The sequence below is a fragment of the Hirundo rustica genome, chromosome 15 (genome assembly GCF_015227805.2).
Source record: "Hirundo rustica isolate bHirRus1 chromosome 15, bHirRus1.pri.v3, whole genome shotgun sequence".
Lineage (NCBI taxonomy): Eukaryota > Metazoa > Chordata > Aves > Passeriformes > Hirundinidae > Hirundo > Hirundo rustica.
The window spans coordinates 10,850,820-10,871,558 of NC_053464.1; the positions used below are offsets into that span (position 1 = coordinate 10,850,820).

At 42.4% G+C, this 20,739-nt stretch overlaps 1 protein-coding gene across 18 annotated transcripts in view; it reads left to right on the forward strand.

The window, feature by feature from the left end:
- Window positions 1–1,659: 1,659 nt before the first annotated feature.
- SUN1 (Sad1 and UNC84 domain containing 1) overlaps window positions 1,660–20,739 on the forward strand; it is a 33,332-nt gene continuing 14,252 nt past the window's right edge. For 6 of the 18 annotated variants that reach the window (XM_040079552.1, XM_058422653.1, XM_058422654.1 and 3 more), the window contains exons 1-6: window positions 7,481–7,636; window positions 12,196–12,292; window positions 17,822–18,013; window positions 18,341–18,531; window positions 19,651–19,677; window positions 19,778–19,966. In XM_040079552.1, the coding sequence (XP_039935486.1) occupies window positions 12,216–12,292; window positions 17,822–18,013; window positions 18,341–18,531; window positions 19,651–19,677; window positions 19,778–19,966 (676 nt within the window). In that variant the 5' untranslated portion in view covers window positions 7,481–7,636; window positions 12,196–12,215. Of the gene's footprint in view, window positions 1,740–5,476; window positions 5,599–5,937; window positions 6,156–7,480; window positions 7,637–12,195; window positions 12,293–17,821; window positions 18,014–18,340; window positions 18,532–19,650; window positions 19,678–19,777; window positions 19,967–20,739 lie in introns of those variants that run through there. The other 12 variants (XM_040079550.1, XM_040079554.2, XM_040079559.2 and 9 more) reach the window with 6 other exon arrangements.

The window sequence follows — 20,739 nt, forward strand, 5'->3', positions numbered from 1 at the left end:
TTCTCCACAAAATACTGGGCTGCTTTGAAAATTCTCCAAAAAGGGACAATAATACTAGTGATACAGAATAGTTGAGGAGTTTCTTATGGATCCAAAAGCTATTTTGCATTCCTGTAGAATAGGATGCTCATTTTAGGGCCTTTGTACTGTCTTTGAAGTTCAGCTTTCTTTTAATGAAAAGCTGAAGTACAGCTGTTCCTGTACTGAGCAGCATTTTAATTGACTAAAAACTATTAACTATTTAACTCACTGTAAGTGAGGCGAGGCAGCTAAAATTCTTATAAGGCACAATGTGAGTGAAGTAAAAATCCCTAGAAAACATTAAATAGAGTGAAGAGGTTGTGGAGTATCCAGCCTTGGATATATTCAAAATCTGACTTAATACAGCCCTGAGAAACCTGTTCTGCCTGGGCCTGTTGGGCAGGAGTGGGACTACATAGAGCATCTCCAGGGGCCTCTTCCATCCTGACTGTTCTGTGGTTCTGTGAAATTGTTTCCTTAGTCTAATCAATTATTAAAAAGCCAATTAAATTAGACTGGAAATAGACTCTATAACTACCCTAGCACAGACCTTGTTCTCAAAATAGTCTTTCAAAGCACTGCAAAGCAGCAGGTTCCTGGAATACAACCTAAAGTTTCATTTCAGCAGCAAGAACCCAGTTCTTATGGTAAAGTTCCCTTGAAAGTCCCCTAAATAAATCCTACTTAATGACGCTACAACAGACATGATATTTTTAGCTTCTTATGTTGACAAAATTTAGATTCTTTACCACTGATTAACAGCCTCATGATGGCTGCAGTACAAATGTTGGTCAAGTGCTTTTAATTACTCTTGTGATCTAAAGCAGAGATGTTTGCAAACCCGACTTCAAATGTGGGATGAGAGAAGAGAACATTCTTGGTTGACGTGGAATCTAGTCAAAGTTTTTCAAGATGTTCTAAAGCTGGCACACAAACAGTAAGAGCTGAAGTATTCATCAAGCTTGATATCTTCAGCAGGCTGGGAACTTTTTATTCCTGCATATGTTGAAATTTTGTTATCTTTCAGAGCAGTCCATTGTGGCATACCTCACAAAGAAAAATCTCCACATCATCCAACAAATCAGCTTTTTCTTCAGAGCCAGGAGAGCTTGTTAAAATGAATATTCTAATTGTCCTAGAGACATGCTAAACACCTGCTTGATCTCGTTTATGTCTGTGTGACAAACTGGGGATCTGCCACTATGTCCTTTTATTAGGTCTTCTGTGTGTAGGACTTGACAGTGTGCTAACCTTGCTTGTAGTTTACCAGTTTTCAACTTATATAACCCAAATTTCTTAAATCCCTTTACAAAAATGTACTGTTATTGAGTCTCCTGTGGATGGTTTATGAGTCCGGATTTTAAAGTCATTTTCTTTGAGACTCAACCTTTTACTGGATCAGTAGGAGCTCAACTAAAATGCTTTGGGTTTTTTTTCCTGTTTGGCCAGATCAGCTCTTATATTTTCTAGATTTAGTTTGTGCACATTACGGAATGTCACTACTACCATATGCATTACGTCACTTTTAAGCAAGGGCAATTCTGGGGAGCAGAGCTGTTATCTCAAACTTTCAGGCTTTCAGGCACTTTAGATAAGCAGCCTTTAGCCCTGCCCTTCCTGTGACAAGCAGCTGTGCCTCTGTCTTCGTCCTTGTAAGCCAGAAGACCTGTTGTGCAGCATCCTGGGACTTGGATCCTCAGCAAAACAAATGTTTTTAGGTAAGTGCATGCATTTGTCTAACTGAACATAGAATCTCTTATATATTTTTTAACTACCTTAAATAGATGCAATTAATTAGACATTGAGAGGACACTGACAAATGAGATAACTAAGGGTCTACATCAGAGATCATTTTAGGAGAGGCATGTGGTTAAGTGTGTTCCATCACATCATCCATGTGAGTCCATACAGGCAGTGTGCAGATTTCCTCGGGAATGCTCTGACAGATTGCAGACACTCTGCAGGTGTCTGGCCCTGCAGGGTCATGTGAGCCCACGGGGAAGGTGCACTAATGCACCTCTCTGCTTGTGTCAGCAGTCTGCTCCCAGAGACTGACCTCCAGCTGTAACTGCAAAGTTATTATAGGCTGTAATAACATATCACAGCTCTAATCTAATCTAATCTCTACACAGAGAAATTTAGCTATTAAAGTATAATAAGTTAGAAGCAGGAGTAACCAGAAAGAATTTGTATAGTCCATAGTACTGTTTTACTACTATGATAAAACTCTCCAGTTATAGTACAGTATAACCATAATAGGTATTTATGTCATTATGGTAGAAGTTATTTTTTTTTATTTATTTATGATAAATAAATTGTACTATAATAGCCCTATACAGAGAGGTTGGAGTTCTGCAGGTCTATTGCAGAGGCTTTATCTTGCTGGTGGGGAAGCCCCTTGACTGCACCACACAAACATACCAGAGCACTGCCCCAAAAATAAAGTAACAGCTTGGCTTTGGAAAGTCAGCCTCTGGCTTGAGAGCAGCCAAGTTTCTGTTTCACTTGCAGAATCTATGTTAGGATCCCTGCAAGGGAAGGTGAGCAACTGCTTGCTGGAAGAGTGGATCAGAGCTGGTCCTGCTGGATGCATCATGGACTGCTCTGTGTCTCAGCCCTCCAAGTGAAGCTCTAACCACGTTTTAAAAAGAGAGAAAGAAAAATGAAAGAAAAAAATCTTCATTATTAGGCATTTGAAGGATCAACAAAAATTACAGTTAACAAGCTTGTGTCCATTTACTGGGATCAATCCCCCAGAGAAGCAGGAGCTGAGCTGGAGCACCAGATGAGAGCTGTGAGGAGAACGGCTGCTCTGCCGGCCTGCCTTGGGTGTAATCGGCTTTTCTTGTTAATGTCTGAAATCCCCTGTAAGTCAGGACCACGGAGATCTAGTGGCAAAACTGATCTGAAGTGCTCTGCATCCCCCTTTACCTGATAACCCAACTGCTGTGGATGCAGCAGCCACTGCCTTTGGCTGAGAGGTGTGGGAAAAGGCCCCTGCTGAGCTTAACCATAAAGGGATGCAGGTGGAGAGAAACCTTCCCTTTGATGAGCTAGTAATCAGATTCACAGATATTTGAGGTGATTTTCATACTACTACATATATATGATGATCTGCCCAGCCGTGGACACAAAGATCACCCTCCCATCCTGTGCAGCAGCATGCCATGCCCAGTACTGCCAGTCAGAAACACCTCGCTGCACTGGTTTCTGACACATTCAGTCTGTACCTTCAGTCACCGTGGGGATTTGTCCCTTCTGATAGCAAGGAACACAATATGGAGCAGAAAGGATTTGCTAGGTGTGACTGCAGGAGAGCACTGGGAATGGGAATCACAGTGGGAAAGGGGCAATAATGTGGGAAAAGGGAAGGGAAGGGAAGGGAAGGGAAGGGAAGGGAAGGGAAGGGAAGGAAGGAAGGGAAGGAAGGGAAGGGAATTTCACTTTACCTTTCCGTGCCTTTCCTTTCCGTTCCTTTCCTTTCCGTTTTTACTTTCCTTTCCTTTCCCTCGCACCTATTTTTGGTTTGGCCTGATTGCAGTTTTCCCCTTGCCTGGTGTCAGTTAAGAAAGCTTTTTCCCCCCTCGAAATTCTTAACTGCCCTCTGTTAAAAATGGAACATTTTTAATATGGTCAATTTTTATTCTTACTGACCATTTTTCTCTATATGCTTCAACTTAGCCAATAAAATTGTCAGCCCACTTAGCATTGTTAGATGCCGAGAAACCTTGAAGGAATTTTTGTTTGCCTCAGAACAGTTTCTTCTGAAAAGCAGAGAAATTAACTCCCTGTACACACCAGCTTGTTTTAACAAAACCAGGTCATCTGACCAAGTTCTCTTAAATCCTGGAAACTTAAAGAAAGCTCTATTGCTTCTCGTAGCTGAGGAGTAGAGGGAAAACTGAGCTTCAGCCATCATCCTCCATCCAGTCTCTTGGCCTGGTTGTGATGGAAAAACAACAGCTCAGGACAAGTCAGAGCAGCCTGGGAAGCTGGAGCAGCACCCTGGGAGAACAACATGCCTTGTCCTGCCAGAGCTGAGTGCTGCCTGCCCTGCCTGGGCTCCAGGGGAACAGGGTGGGAAACATCCCTGGAAGGGCCTGCCCTCACACCACCAAGGAATTTCAAGGAGAGTTAAACAAAGAGGTGATTTTGCCCTGAGTATCTTAAGCCTTTAAATATTATCTACTCTTAAGACAGGAAAACAGGTGTGGAGTAAGTACAGAAAGAGAAGGAGTGGCCAGAAAATGGATTCTGCAAAATACTCAGACATATGCGGGGAGGTGGAGACAGGTGCAGGGCTGCACACCTGACCAAACCAGACACTGGCTTCCAAATGTCACTGGGCTCACATCAGCTCTGGCTGCAGCATCTTAAAACTGTCATGTAGCTGGAGGAAAGCACTTCTAAAAGCAGCAGAAATTGCCCAAAATCTGTGCTACATCAATATCAACTAATACCTTAAATGAATGTGTTTATCTTGCATTTCCTGTTTCTTAAAGATGAGCTACCTTCTCTCATTTTGTATCCAAACATTTGGATTATTTGATAATTACATATTTATTGGCCAGTCTTTCACAGCAGGGTGAGTCATTTCTCTTGCACGCACAAGTAAATAACAACTTACGGCCTGGTTAGCCTTTCCCAAGTGACACATTCCCTACTCTGCTCACTGACATTGCACCATCCCTGCCTACAGCTGGGCCTGCAAGAAAACTGAGCACTCGGGGAGACTGAAGGCTTAAAAAACCGTCACTCAGGCACAGGCTCCACATATTTGCATACTTTCCCCGAGTGTTTGAACAATGGGGCTTGTTTCTTCTCTGCCAAGAACCAGTCCCATTCCTGGAAGTGTTCAAGGCTAGGTTGGACAGGGCTTGGAGGAACCTGGCGTAGTGGGAGGTGTCCGTGCTCATTGCAGGGAAGTTGGAACTAGATAGGCCTAAAGGTCAGTCCCAAGCGAAACCATTCTCTGATTTCTTTTCCGTGTGGCTGTCCGGAGGTTTCTGTGGCCCAGTGTTGGCACCGATTAAATTCGGTTGGACACCACACGGAGCCGAAGCGCTTCAGCCCCAGCGAGCGGCCGGGGGTGCTGTGCCACAGCCAAAATCTTAGCGGAGGACGGCGAATCACAGGGAGGGAAAATCCCAAAAAGGCCGGGTAGGAAGGAAACTAGAGGAAACACTGGGAAGGAAAGTCAGTGAGTCAAGCAATAGAGGCCGGAGTGAAAATCTGAGTTAACTCTCCTCGCCCCTCCACAGCAGGCTGCAGAGGCCCCCACAGCTCCATTTTGCGGAGGGGGAAGGCGAGGCAGGAGGCGGGGGCAGCCCCCGAGCGGGGCCCGAGGAGGCGGAGGGGGCAGCCCCCGAGCGGGGCCCGAGGAGGCGGAGGAGGAGCAGGAGCCCCGTGCCCGTGTGTGAGGGGCCGCGCGGGCCGGGCGCTGAGGGGGCGCTGCCGGCACGCGCCGCGCGGGCGGGGCGGGGGCTCCCGGCGGCCTCGGCAAAGCGGGCGGGGCCCGGACAATCTCAGCCGCCGCTGCCGCCGGCTCTGCCTTTCCTTCGCCGCACCGGCAACCAGGTAACCCCCGCCGCGGCTCTCCCCTTCGCGCAGGGCCGGACGGCTCTCCCCCGCCCGCCCGCGGAGCGCGGAGCTGGAGGCGGCGGGGCTCGGCCCGCCCCGGCCGTTGCCAACCGCTCCCCCGCCCGCGCTCACCCGTTCCCCGCCCGCCCCCGCCCCGGCCCGCCCGCCACCGCCGCTTCCCGCCGGGCCGGGGCCGCGTGTGGCGGCCGCCCGGCCGCGTGGGAGCCCCCGGGGCGCGGTGTCTCGGGTCTGCGGCCTCCCCCGAGCGGGGGATCGGCGTCCCCGGCTCGGGAGGCAGCGGGGTGTGAGGCGCTGCCGGCTGGAGTCGTGGGGCGGGCGCTGACCCCTGGTTAGCCCGGAGTTCTGCCGGTCGGTGCTCTTCGCTGGGAGGAGAGAGAAACCTCGGCTGCCCTGGTCCGTTTCGGGCCTGGCACCAGGAGGTTTTGCTTGTCAGAAGAAACTATAACCTGCAGCTTTCCGCCCTGATTGTGAAAGCGCCGATAAGTGCGCGGTGGTGCCGGCGCTCGCCGCAGCTGCCGAGCCTTGGTGCAAAGGTAACGTGCTGCGATGGGTGTTGTGCTCCGCTCTGGATAGCGCAGGTAGACAAACCTGTCCGTGCCATCCCCCGGCTGTCACCTCGGGGCAGCTGCTTCTGTGAGGAAAGTGTTGTTTAGCGCGCGGGTTTACTGTGGAAGAGTTTGGCGTCGCTCGCCAAGTGAGTGACTGCCCGTGTTTTTACTAGCAAAATGTGCTATTTTGGTGCTGTGCCCTCTTTGAGGTGATAGTGCTGAGTTCCTCATGCCGTGTTCACGTTTGGCTGCTCTTCAGTGACCACAGGGCCAGAAGTGTCAGAAACACTGGAGACAGCACCTGTTTTCTGACAGTTCCAGTAACTTTTATATCTGCTGGGAAGAAAAAGTCTTTGGTTTGCCTTATTTTATGTTCCTTATTTTACATTGCCTTATTTAACTTACATGTTATACTGCGTTAAAATAAAATACATTTTTAAAAAATCTATTGTTTAATATATCATAGGGAAGGAACAATATTAGCCAGCAAATTCCGGGTTTCTGCAGCATTTACAGGCCACCCCATCCCACCATCTGGTTTTCAGTTTAACGTTATGCAAAAAGGAAGTTAAATATTTGCTAATTTTTTAAATGTTTCTGTTTCAGTGTTTTGCAATGACTATTCCAGGCTAATGCTTCTGTTGAATTTCCCAGTGAATCCTAATGTCTAATTCTTGCTTTTACATATGGGGGTGAATTACTAGTTGCTGATTTTCATACCAGTGCTGTGGAAGTGAGTTGCTGGGTGGTTTTTTTGTTATAAGCTGGACGGAGGGTTTTGTTGACAAGCTTAGCAGGCTTTTTACATTGATCTGTTAGTAAATGTGGTGGTGTATAGATATCCTTAAATCAGCCGTGCTTGACTGGCTTGCAGTTTGGTGATTATAAGGTGTGGACGTTTAGGCGTTCAGGTGTCGCTTATAAAGAGTAAGATGTCGGGGTTTAATTTCATCGCTAATACCGGGAGTGTTTTATCGGGCAGGCAAAGCGTTCCAGGAGCGTGACGGGCGAGGTAAAACCCTCTTTTTGTCGTGTGCCGGCGGGCCGGGGAGCGCAGGGCCGCGGATCCGCAGGGGTTAAGGCGGTGGGGTCGGCCGGGCCGCCGCCTCCAGTGAATTCAAACCGGGCGAGTGACGGGAGCGTGGGGGCCGGGCCCGCGGGCGCTGCGGGCTTTGTTGGGGCCGGGAGCCATTTTGGGCTCGATGCCTGGGCATGTGCCGCCCGCCGGGGAGCTCGCCCTGAGCCCGGGCCGCGGCGGATGGCGGAGAGCGGAGCTGCGGGGGCGCAGGGCCCGGCCAGGCCGCGGCGCGGCGTGTGCGACAGGCCCCGAGCGGAACGGGCTCTGAGGCGCTGTGCTGGCAGCGGGGCCCTGGGTGTAAACAATGGACCGGCACGCTGATTGTTTCGCCGCGGCTGAATGTGCGGCCGGTTTTTGTCAGCCCCTCCTTTAAAAGGCGTTTCGAGAGGTACAGAATGTGAATGTGCTTTGCGATGAACCTGGGTTTTGTTGTTGGTTTGACGCCTGTGTTTGGGGATGTGTGCCATAATGCTCAACGGTAACACCTAGTGTAAAATACCGGTTTTATTACTTGTGGGGGTTTTTTGTTTGCTTTTGGGTTGCTCTTTTAAAGGAATAATGATGTTTTATGAATGTGTGTTTTAATAAAATGTTGATTTAGCTTGGAGCTCTTTGCTCTTCAGCCTGTTTAAACCAGAACTTAACTTGCTATGGTTAAACATCCTTTGTGGAGTACATTTACTTAGGGATTTGGGTTCTTTAACCAAAAATAGTGACTTTATTGGTTATTCTGAATAATAGAAGAAAATAAAAATTTAAATTACAAGTAAAAAATGCCTTGCTCTCAGGAACTGATGGAGTTTGCATGTTTCAGTTTCATTGTTATTGATAGTTTGCTTGAATCTGTTTAGCATTTGTGGCATTAAATGTGTTAAGTCATAGTGAATTAAATTTACCTGGCTTTAAAATGTGAGGATAGTAAAGGTTCTGTTTGAAGTAGTACTACAAATACCTAAGGCTTTATTGTATCGGGTTTTTTCCCCTTGTAACATAAAAACTTAAGACATGCTGTCTTTGGAACTTTCTCATTCTCTAACAGACTTTGGTGAATATTTCTACTTTGCCAGGGTCCCTTTTGTGAAATGGCAATTTACCACTTCCCTTGTTACAAAGGGTTTTCATGAGGAACTGCCTGGACAGTATGTTTGTAAAAGTCTGTGTACCCCAAAAGCCATAAGTGAGGGTTTGTGTCTGTCCTTGTGAGGTGCTTGGAACGTACGGTCAGAGTTTGGTGCTGCTCCCCGTGCCTTACGATGCTTCTGTGCAAAAAGGCCACTCGTGGAGCATTTCATCATCTTCCCTGAGAGCCAGGAAGCTTGGTGCCATGGTGCTAGGATTTTGTTGAGACTGGCTGGTTGTGAAAGTGACTGTCAGATAGACAGGCTTTTGAGGTAGCGGTGCAGCCTCATGTCACTCAGAAGCTTCAGAGTTCTTTGGAGACAGCCAAGGGCCTTGTATGAAGGTGAATTCTGCTGCACTGATTTTAGGAGTTCCTGAGCTTCCTTGTGTTCTGACAGAGTCACAGTCTGTCTTCTCCTGCCCTTCTGCTGTGCTGATTTATTGTAACACAGATTCAGTTTAATTGCAAGGGAGAGATAACGCTTAGGATGACTGTTGTGTCTGCTTCCCAAAAAAAAGGCAAATAATCCAGCTGTCTCCTCTGCAGGAATATGGAAGTTGGCTTGTAAACTGAGGCCCATGTAGTTTCTGCTTGAATTCCAGCACAACTGTGTGATTCCCTTTATTTGATTGTGAGCTGTTTTATCCAAGAATTCTTACTATTTAGGGGTTTTGTACAACTACATGCTTGGTTCTTGCACTATACATCCCTTAGTGCAAGAAATAGATGCTTAAGGGCTTCTACAAAAGGGAAAAAGGCTGTTTTGGAGTTTGGGCCTGGTGATCTCGCAACAAAGCTGAGACTAAAAGTCTACGTGAAACTAAGTCCAGACAGATCTGCGGTAAATCAGAAAGGAGTTGGGCACCCAGAAGTGTTCAGACTGGAACTTCGCCAAGTTTTGTGATATAAAATTTTCAAAAAATTTTATTAGCATGTCTCTTTCTGTTCCAGTTGTGTATGAAATTTTCAAAAGCAAGAAGAATGATAATACACAATTGGTGGAGTGCTGTTAAACATGAGTGAACAAATTAGAGTGAGTCAGTGGCCTCTGCCCACCCTGTGTCTGTTTTGTAGTAAGGATGTGGAATATTTCTAAATAAATGGGGTTGATCATTTGTTTTGAAGAGGTGGATAACTAAGATTAAGCTGTTGAACTAAAAGTTAGGCTTAAAAAATCCAGTTTCATAGTAAATTTTAGATTCCCATTTTTGCAAATTATGGTGGTCATCTCTAAAGATGATTTTCAAATTCTTTTTAGGTCAGTTAAGCCTGTTTTGTTGCTTTGAAAAATGGAGTAGAGCTTTCTCCTCTTGAGTCAGAATTAATTTTAGAGCATCAGACAAGCAGCGAATCAAACCAAGCCCCTGAATCTTCTTAGAGTGATTTCTAAGTGTGGTGTTTAGATGGCAAACCTGATATCTTCACTGAAGAGCTGGTGCTATGAAACCCAGCTATTAATAGACCTGTGCCTAAGTACTTTTGAGGCTTTGTAGTTAGCACTGCCTTTGTCAAGCACATATTTTATCTATCATAACCTAACAATACAATTAAAATATTATCAAATAAGATATATTATTTATGTTCTAGCATTTGATTTATTCAGGAATCAAGTGAAGAGAAAACTGGTAGTGAAGGGGAAAAGAACAGGGAAGAAACTGAGCCAGTATGTTGTTTTTCAAACTCAGCTGTTGCCCCGCCCATATGGGCACTGAAGACAGGGAGGAGCTGGGGAGCTGCTCAAAGCTCACTGCTGTAGCTGAGCTTTCCATGTGGGAAAATATTGCTGGGTGTCAGAAGGATTAGCTACTGAGTTGCCAGTTAAAAAATAGGTTTTATGATGAAATGATGCACGCTAAGTATGCACATCAACCTCAGCGTAAACTAAACAAGGCTTTTCTACCTTGGGGGTTAAAAACCTTTATTGGAATGAACCAATTTTAACAGATCAACCTTAATCATAATTTTCAATTTGCATAGGCATATGTTTCAGAAACCTGTTTTCCTATTTAATACGAGCGCTCTCTGATGTTATCAGCATCCCTCATTTTGAAATTCACTGTATGTCCACTTTAATTCCTGGGGAGCCATTGCTCTCTGCTCCCCATTTCCTATGTGCTAAATTGAGCCTGTTTGTTGATAAAGTAAGGCAGCAGTTGTTACATATTCCAACAGAATTTGCTGCTCGTTCTAGCAAAAGAATGAGACTGCTTTGTTAATACTTCCGCACTACTGATTTAAGCTTCCTGTAAACAAACAACGAATTTATATACAAGTTAGTGAAAGCATTATGGCTCTGGGGCAAATAAAGTGAATGTAGAGAATTACTTAATGGAAATGTGTTCCCTATAATAGAAAAAAAGAGTAAATAGCAAGAGATTCTATTTTTCATTAACCCCACTTTGCATGGGAGGTGCTTGGATTGAGGAAGCTACGATGCTTAGGCCCGGAAGTTTTAATTTTTTTAAGTCTTCAGTAGTAATGGAAATATCCTCCTGCCTTACTGACCTCAGGATCTGGAGGCTACAGGTGGACTGACTAAGAGCATTTTAATGTTACGTGTACAGATTTCTTTTGAGCTGCTTTTACCTGTATCTGCTTTTTGTCCCTATTTCTTATGCATGCATAGCTATACAAAATGAAAACTCTTATTTCAGCATAGGGAAGTGCATCTCCAAAATGAGATGCTTGTTGATGTCATGATTATGAAAATTAGCTGGGGATATTTTTTTCCTGGTTTAGGTATGTCATCACAGATGTGTGGAATATCTTTCACTGCTGTTGAAACAGGAGCCATAGTTAATCTGAAAGTAGCCAGGATTCTGCCTTGCTAACCGTGCAAATCCAGCATAGCCAAATCCATATTTGTTAACTACAAATAAGCTATCATCCAAGAGTCTTTTCTACAATTTTTTTTTTTTTTTGGCTAATAAAACTGAGAAGGGCTAAAGGTGTTTTTGCAAATACTTTGAAATTGAAAGTCAAATTGTTTGTAGTACCACAAGTAGTCACCCATGCAGCTCTGTGAGTTTGTTGATATGACAACATCAGTTCTTATTTTCTTCCAAAAGCTATAATACCTTTCAAAGACCCCCCATGGAAAGTTTTACAAACATTGCTTGGGTGGTTTTGATTTGGTAGTTTTGGCTTTGGGTTTGTTTTTTTTTTTTGAATTGGATAGCACTCCAGAAAATGTGCCTAATTCTACCCTATGAGTCACTTTGCAGTTGGCTCTTTTGCTAGGGTGTGTATTCAGTGGTTTTAATAAATTATGTGAAATGAAACTTGCTGCTTAGTGGATGGTATTGAAAAGTGCTGGAATAAAATGATTTGACTATATGTAAAAACCTTCCTAAGTTTCATCTGCATTATCCTTCCTTGGTGCACAGAGCTACCTGTGCTTTGCTCAGAGGGCACTCAAAGCAAAACACGTTTTGAAGAGATCTCTGAAGCATGGCTGCATAGTTCTTTAGATTTTTATACTCAGCTTCTTTAGGGGATGCCAGCATAATGTAGTTCCGCTGGAAGTGTTGTAATTTGGTTGTGATAAGAGTTTGGCTCATAACTGTCATGTTTCAGAGAACTTGGAAATAGCTGAAAATAGAGTATCATAAAGAAGGTCACAATCAAAAATACCCGAGCTTCCTGTAGTAATGATAAGGGATATCTGGCACCAGCAGCAATACTACTCCACTACTGAGAGCTCCATATTTCTGGTAAAAGCTCTTTTATTTCAATGCTCAATAACACAGGCTGAACAGTGCAAGGGCTCCTAGATTGACTTTACGTAGTTTTAAGTCATTGCATTACTTTATTTTCACCTTTTACAGTATGATTTGAAACTGTCAACATGGACTTTTCACGTCTACACACGTACACCCCTCCCCAATGTCTGCCAGAGAACACTGGCTATACCTATGCACTCAGGTGAGAACCCTTTTCTTCTTGTAGACAAACTGTCTGTTCTCTGAATGTTGCTAATCCTGCAGACTTGAGCTTTCATGGTAAGTAGCTGACTTCTTTGAAGAAGTGGGCTTTTTCTAGTCTGGTTTGAAAACAAGTGCTGTGTCCTAACTGGAGGAAAGAAAATGTTGAACTAACAGGACAATGACTAAGATAATGACTCAGTGTTTATCAGTTGCTATGAGTAACTTGTGTCCGCCTAGTTACAACTACGGTTGGATTTCTATAAATATGTCCTCAAAATTCTTCAATGTTTTGTGTGTTGTAACTTCAGTGTGTGCTTTCTTTTGTGGCTTGGGACCACTTTCACTTTAAAACACTGATTTTTGTGCACTCATTGCTGCTAGTGTGGGACTTGACTGGAAGTTATATTGATTACTTCTTTTAGCAAAGCTGCATATTGGGTAAATGTAAAATCTGTGTTCTAATGAACTTGCTTTTCCTTGTATCTTTTTCTTGTATCTTCTAATGATCTTGGTATTTTCTTGTATCTTTGTTTTTCTTAAATCACTTCGGTTTTCTAAAAACTAATTTAGTTTCTAAAAACTAAAAATTACTAATTGTAATGTTTGGTAGTTTTTGCAGGATGTATTCAGAACAAGTGTTGTGATGCCTATTTTGAGTTTTTTAGTATTATAGCAGATTGTTGCTATTCTTGCTTTTGATATGAGATATATACTTGCTTCAAAATGTATCAGTGAACCTGAATTATTGATTTAGCTAATTTTAAGTTTTTAAAAATGATTGTTCATTAGGATGCAGTGTGAGAGTTGTTTTTCTGTTCTCTCTGTATGTCATTATCATGTACTGTTATTAAAATCCAGTACAGAGATAGGCGAATACTTGGCTACTTGCCAAAAAAACCATAAGTTGGCAAAACTGTAGCGTTAAGAGATTACTGAGTTAATACTCTTCCTTTTGTGTGCCCCAGAACTGTATGTTTACATTTTCTGTTGGAGATTGTGGCACCTTTTTTTTTTTTTTTTTTTAAATACTGCAGCCTAATGTCAGTAGTGTTGCAAATTGTGACATCTTGTATGTTACATCAATTGAATTGCAATTTTCCCTGAATTTTACGAAAAACTATTGGTAAAATGTTGGTTGAATAAAAGTGGGTTTTCCAATTTCCGGAAAAGTGTGCTGGGTATCCAGCAGCACTTTCGCTTCTGTATTGCTGAGTGGGTTTCATTACCATTGTGTTGCAAGTGTGCCCTAGGGATTGGCTGAAATATTGTAACTCCTGACAGGTTAAACTCCTGTGGTATTCTTGTCCAAAATTCTCATCCAGTGAAACAGTGGGCAAGCAGAAGGAGGATGCAGAATGATAAATCCTGCTGGACCTCTGGAGGATATTTGATTATGACTTTGGGGTTTATTTAGGGGACAACCGAGTGTTTGTCTTGCTACATAAATAAAGACTGTTTTGCAAAACTGAGAAGTTGTGAAGAGGTTATACGTCCTCAAACTTTCCAGCTTGCCATGATCCCATGTTAAGCTATTAGGTGTAGGTGTTTACAAATGGTAGCGCTGGGTAAGATGAAATTTAATAACTGAATTAATGAAGGCCAGTATAGTTAACTAGGTTGAAATTAATACATTATAGTTCTTCCTTACATTGAAAAGAAGGATTGGCAAGCTCTTTGTTTAAAATTGTGTGAAGCCCCAAATGTTAAAATAAAGGGGGAAAACTACTTGGTACACTGACGTGACACTGCTTTCAGGGTGTCAGGAGTGTAAACTACAGTCTTTTGTGCAGACTCTTGCTGTGCCTCTGCTTGCTGTATACGTGCAGAAGGACATCTATTACGGTAGCTCTTCCTACTCTGGGACACACAATATTTGAAGGCTCCGAGGAGAGGGAGAGTTGCTAATCAAATATTTTCATGTTGAAATTTGTTTCCTCTTACCCCTCACCTGTGTTTGTTTTGCTTATATTCTAATCTGGTTTATTCTGTCTTTGACAATTCAGTCTTTACAGAATCTCTTCTTTAAAGAAATTGTCTTGGGATGTAGGCCTGCAGAAAGCAGTACAGTGAAGTTTGATACCACAAAGCTATTAATAGAGTTGGCTATGACTTATTAATAGAACTTATATTAATACTCACCGGAATCACTGTGTGTTCATAGCTGTAGTGCTTTTACTTTGTGCTTCTACGCCTCCAGCCCAAATCAGAAAAACATTTAACTGATATACCTAAATAATCTTTATCCTCCTCCAAATGCAAGTCAAACTTGTGAATCTCGCCCACCTGTCAACATATAATTTACACCCCACTCTTACGACTGATCTTTCTTTTTAGTCACCATCGTCTTTTGAATTGTGTTGTCAGTTTGGGCGCCTTTAACACTTTTTCAGAAATATGGGTTAAATCAATAAGATTTTGGTTTGATTTTCTGTGTCAGAGCATTCAACTGGGATGTAATTTTCTGCACAGTAATTGAATAAAATCCTTTGAGGTTTTTACGTATGTTCTGGGACTGACTGAAGAAATAACTAAACAATTCAAGGCAATTCCTTGGTCACCTAACGTGAGTAACGCTCCTGGTTAGAAAACGTGTGAATGTTTTTGTATTGACTGTATGTCTGTCCATGTTTGAAGATGTCTGTTCGCTTGTAGTTCTCTAGGTGTACTGCATGTGCCTATTATCCTGAACAGTCAAGAACATCTCTGCCCACTTCATTCCAAGGAGTGTTTATGAATAAATGACAGCTAAGGTCCTTCAGACAAGCTATAGGCACGCTAAAATTGGCAGACCTCATTCTCATTCCACTATCTTGAAAAATAACCCATTGAAGTTTAGGACGTTCTTGCTCTGTAGCTCATGTGAAGGAGGTATCAAGAAGCTGGAAATGTAAGAGTAGATTCGGTCACCAGCTCTGCCAGCAGCCATGGGAGCTGTTTGCTGGGGGGAGGAACCAGAGTCCTCTCTGTTTGCAGGAGTGTAGGCTAATTGCATCCCACCTTTAGGTGTTTCTTGGTTAGCTGTACATAATGCATAGGAGGACATCAATGTACAGGTTCATTTCTGGCCATTGAAAGGAAAGGCAGTGGGTTTTTTATTTACTGTATTCTTTTCTGTAGAAGAAAAAGGCTGCATTCCAAAGCATGGAAAATGAGATGGCAAGTTAGGAGACTTCTAGGTACTGTCCTGCTACCAGAGGACAGATAATGTGGAGAGAATTTTTACCCTGTGTGAGACAAGCCCCTTTTGTTAAAGCAGAAAAGATTCCATGATGATTTGTTGGGTTTTTTTAAGATAGTGGAGCCCAACTTCAAGCTATTTATTCGACCCGCATTGATATAAATGCTCATTGAGATACTTGGTAACAACAAGTGTTCATAAACAGAAACAAATTGAGGCTGGTCACAGCTGTCAGCTTGTTCTGCGTACTTTGTGTTCTTGTGAATTGAGTATCTGTATGAAACGTGGGGTGAAGATGAGGAAAAGCAAATGCATAGTGGCAAATGTAAATAGCAAAACTGAGTTCTGAAACAACTGTTTAGGGAGGGACTCAATAGAAAACTGTTGTGGCTCTGACCCTTTCAGAATAACAGCAGGAGGAGCCACATTTAACCCATATTGTCGCTTCACATCTGTCAGAGTGAGTCTTCTATACTTAGCATTTTTGAAAACTGTAAAAATTAAACTCTTTAGTCTACTATTGTTAAAGTACATGAGAAAATGGGTTATTTATTCTCCCTCTTCCAGCCAAATGAAAGCAAGGATTAACAAGCCTTATGTATTTAGTAATATATGCTGGGTTTGTTAAGTTGTGCTGGGGCTCCTGCCTTGCACAGGGTTGCACGACACGTGCCAAAGTTATCAGGGCAGACCAGTGAGATCCAGCACACAGAACCAAAGCCCTGCCATCAGATCTGTGCTCCTCTAGGCAATAGAAACTGCTGTTTTGGACAGACTCTGGTCTGGTTTTATGGGCTGGAGCCATGAGATGTTTTCTGGCAGTGTGTTGTCTGGGTTAGTTTTTTTAGCCAAAAGAAATGCAGTTGATGTGCTCTGACATCTTACGTACTTTGCTTTGTGTTGAGGAGCATTGAAGAAACTGACTTCAAAAGCACCAGCTTGTCAGAATGACATCATTACTGTAAGTGTAGCTTCAAGGCCTTCTGGTGTTAATTGTATGCCGAAGCAATCCAGTACTTACCATGTGATGTTCTGAGGTCTTTAATGATTGTGTGAGAAAGCTATTTCCATTAAATTGTTTTTTACACAAATACATTTTATAGTAGCTGCTTGTATGTATTTTTTAAAGGGAAAGCTTCCATTTCAAGTGCAGGTTGCACAGTAGAATCTGCTCATTCAGATCTAATTTGCTTGTGTGTTTTTGTCTGGTGAGAAGGAGCTGCTGTTGTAAACCATTCTTTGCTTATCTGTTCTTTCAAAAAACCGAACAAAAGCCCCTGGAGTACTGAAGTGCTGTTACATTTCTGTATATCCCTGTGGCCCAAGAAGGGACAGAGTCCTCATGAAAGCTGGCCTAGAGCACTTAGCATTTGGTTGCTGTGGGTCACAGGGCCAAGCAGTTCTAGAACCTGCGCTGCTGGTGTGGTGCCCCGTGCCAGCAGCCTCTGCTCCCTTACATAACTGAATCTTTCCTTTGGTTGTAAGTATGAGATCTCTGCTTTAGGCTGAACTTCTGCTTTGGTAAATGTATTTCTTACAGACTCCTCAGTTTAATCTGTTTGCATTTGCCTTGTGTTGCTGCTTTGTCTTCACTGTAAGTTTTCCTGGAGGCTCTGGGAGAATCACGTTGAAATGTGGAGTTCCTGGGGTAGCCTGTGAAAGGTTATCCATGAGTAAATTTGCCTCTATGGAGAAAAACAGATTGAAGTCTCTTAACATTTTTTGTTAGTTTAGAGTTAAATAGCTCTAATGTTTTGCAATAAATTAAGAAATGTTTTTAAACCACTTTTTTTTAGAAGAATTAATGGTAGTTAAACTGAAATAGCTGAAGTAGGGAAGCCTTTAAGTATCTTAAAGGGAGGAAGTTCCTACTTGTTGAGATGGAAATTCAGGGTAATGTGGCATATGGATCCTCGGTTCTCAAAACAAGGACTTGGCAAACAGAAAATCGACAAAAATAAACTTAGACTGAAAATTAATCTTTGCCTTGCAACTTGAAGTGTGTCATTTTTAATTTGCTGCTAGGCATGAAAAAACTGTCGTGAATGGCTTCCACTCTCAAATTGGTCCCAAAAGAATGAGTGCTTGCTCTGGCTAAACTGTACACATGGTTTCCATGGTGGTGGTTTCTTTTTGTGATTTTCTTTCAGTTGTAGAACTCGTAATATGAATCGCTTAGGAGAATCTTGAATATCAACATACGTCTAGATTATTTGGTTTATCTTGTGGGCATGGTACTATAACCCCAAATAAACGGCATTTAATGGAAACTTGGACTAGCTGGAAGAATATGTTTGTTACCAGGCTGAAAATTCTCCAAGTAACTTTACTGTTCTTATTTTACTGCAGTTCGAGTTATTCTTCATCTGCTTTGGATTTCGAGACAGAGAACAAAATAGATCCAGTGTTTGATTCACCCAGAATGTCACGGCGTAGTTTACGGTTGGCTGCTGGAGGATACAGTAAATCAGATGATGGACAGAGTGATTCCCTTCATGACAGCTCTTATGCTGGAAACATGTCCTTCAGGGATCAGTCGAAGTAAGCATTTTTAGTCAGCATAAGTAAATCCTGAGTCTTGCTGTTTGAACAATGCAAAAAGGTTACTCATAGGTCCTACTCTTTGTTCTTGGTCTTTACTGCCATACTCTGAAATTTCTGTTTAGTATGTGGTTTGCAGTGACAATTTTTTACAAAAATCCTTGTCAAATTATAGGTGCTTGAAGGCAAGGACTTCCTTTTAAACCTTGTTTGCTCTGTTTAGTCACATCAGTGTTGAAATGACTGTCTATTCGTTTATTAATAAAGTGAGAAAGTAACAGAAATTTGTGTCTTTAGTGCTGTGTCTTACTTGCCTTTGTTTCCTAGGGTGGTAAGGCAACGCAGAAGTATGAACAAACAGTCTGGCAGTGGAAGACATGTGCCAAGTAAAAATCTGTCCAGCTCATCTATTTTTAGCCAGAGCAGTTTCAATAGCCATGCCAGTGATACATCAATGTTATCCAGTATATTGGATGAGTCTCTGATTCGGGAACAGACAGAAGTTGATCATTTCTGGGGTAGGCAATAATTGCTATTGCTTCTATCAAATTCTGCAAAATTTGGTGTGTATAAATTTATGATCTTTGCCCCACCTGTTGTCCATCCTATCCCCAAACGTGTGTATACTTGCACTTTTGCTGTAGGGGTCTACTTGCTAAGTTGCCCACTGGAAATTCATGGTCCAGCGTATAAATTTGATTTACTGGCATCGTTAACATAAAGACATTGCGCAGTCAAGTTAATATGCCAGCAAACATAAACACTATTGTGTTGCAATGCCATAATTATCTCCTATCATTGCTTTCTTCAAAATGTACATTGAGTTCTGTATTTAAAGAATGGCAAACATGTAACTTGTTTATGAAAAGCTGAAGATGAAGCATTTTCTTATTTGTTTATAGGCAGAAATGTGTTTCTTCTTAACATATCTTAATATGAAAGATTCAAATTAGTGGCATTTCAGGATTTCCCAAAAGGGTTTTTGTGTGTGGCTGGCTGTTTGACTTTTTAACTGTATAATAATATATTTTCCTGGGACCTTCTTTCTTCAATGAAGAGAAAATGAGAGTTGTCTACATAAAGTATTGTCTGTGTGAAGTATTGTGTAGAACCAGATCAGCAATTTGTTATATCTCCCAATTCAGACTCTTTGTTTCCAGTCAGAATACTTGTGACCTTCCCAGAGTCCTAATGGGAAGAATTGTGTCAATCTTGGTAGAACACATTCTAAATTTTAGATAATCTGGCTCTTAAAACAGAAGTGTAAATACAGCAGTATCAAAGTAGTTACCAAGTAGCAGAAACATTGTAAGCTTGTAATTATCTGCTTTAAGGTCTGCTGGTAACTATGTCCAGGTGCAATAAGCATTCGTGTTACTTTGTCTGCCCCTTCTGTGGTGGAATGATTTTTCACAACTATTACCCTACTACAATAAGGTCTGGATAGATGTTTCTCTGATAGGCTGCAACATATATTAAATGCTAACCATAAAGAGACTTTCTTTGACGTCTTAATAAGTGTGACATCTTAATAAGTGTGACTTCTAACTTGAGTTTGTCAGATACTGTAATTCAATTCAGATCTTATATTTGGGACCAATTTCTTTTTTTTCTTTTTTTTTTTTTTTTGTTTGCAGGCCTTGATGAAGAAGGTGATCCCAAAGGTATCTACATTTTGCCTTTCCTTCCTCATCATTTCTGTGTGACAGGCACAGAGCTGGCAGTGCTGACAGGGGTGTGCTGGGTGTTGTGCTCTGTTTCCAGGCAGTGACACCACGCTGCTGCAGGGGAACGGGGGCGTCGCAGCAGAGCAGCAGCCCACGCTGAACGGCTACACGTGCAGTGACTGCAGCATGCTGTCAGAGAGGAAGGAGGTCCTCACTGCCTACTCAGCTTCCCACGTGCCATCCTCCAGGATCTACACTAGGGACAGGAGCCAGAAACATGCGTCTAGTAAGTTACTTTCTCCTGTGTTTCATTTCTACATAGCGTTATTTAAGCACCTGTCCTACCCTGATGAACTTGCCAGCAAGTGAATTCTAGAGATCAGCGTATATGAAATGCCTTTTTCTGTATCAGTGGAAATTTTATGTACTTGTCAGATTCTGATATATAATAATCTGCTGATTTTTCAGTGCTGCTATGGGAATCAAACAGTTACGAAATTAAAATGCTCTGGTATCTTAAGTTATAAAATTATTTGGCCAGCCAGCACTGATTGTAAGTCTCCTAATCTGACATCAGATCTGTGTAGCTCTGCCTATGAACTCTTTGGTCATGATTTTCAAATTTCTGTGCTTTTTCATTTATAATTTTTAATCCCTTACATGATTTGAACTTTTAAGTTTGAGCAAAGTTGTTACTTTGCAGTGCTTGTGCTATCAACGGAATCTCTGAGAGGGCATTCTACTTCCTGCTTCCTTTTATTCTCCCCTTTTAACCTTGCAGCTTTTAATAGTGTTTCTAAAAGTAAACCTCAACTACATGAAAAATTGTACTCCAAAGGGAAAAACTGATTCCAAATAGTCGCTCTAGTGACTACATTTCAAAAGCTTGAAAAATTGGGTCTGTATAAATAAGATTCTGCCTTTCCAAGGCAATCTCCATTCAGTGGATTGTTTTCCTCATTGTAATGCCTGTGTCTGCCTGCCTCTTGCACCTGGAGTTTCTTGACTGCTGGTCGTCCTCAGTTAGCACAAAGGATTTGTTTCTTTAATGACCTTGAA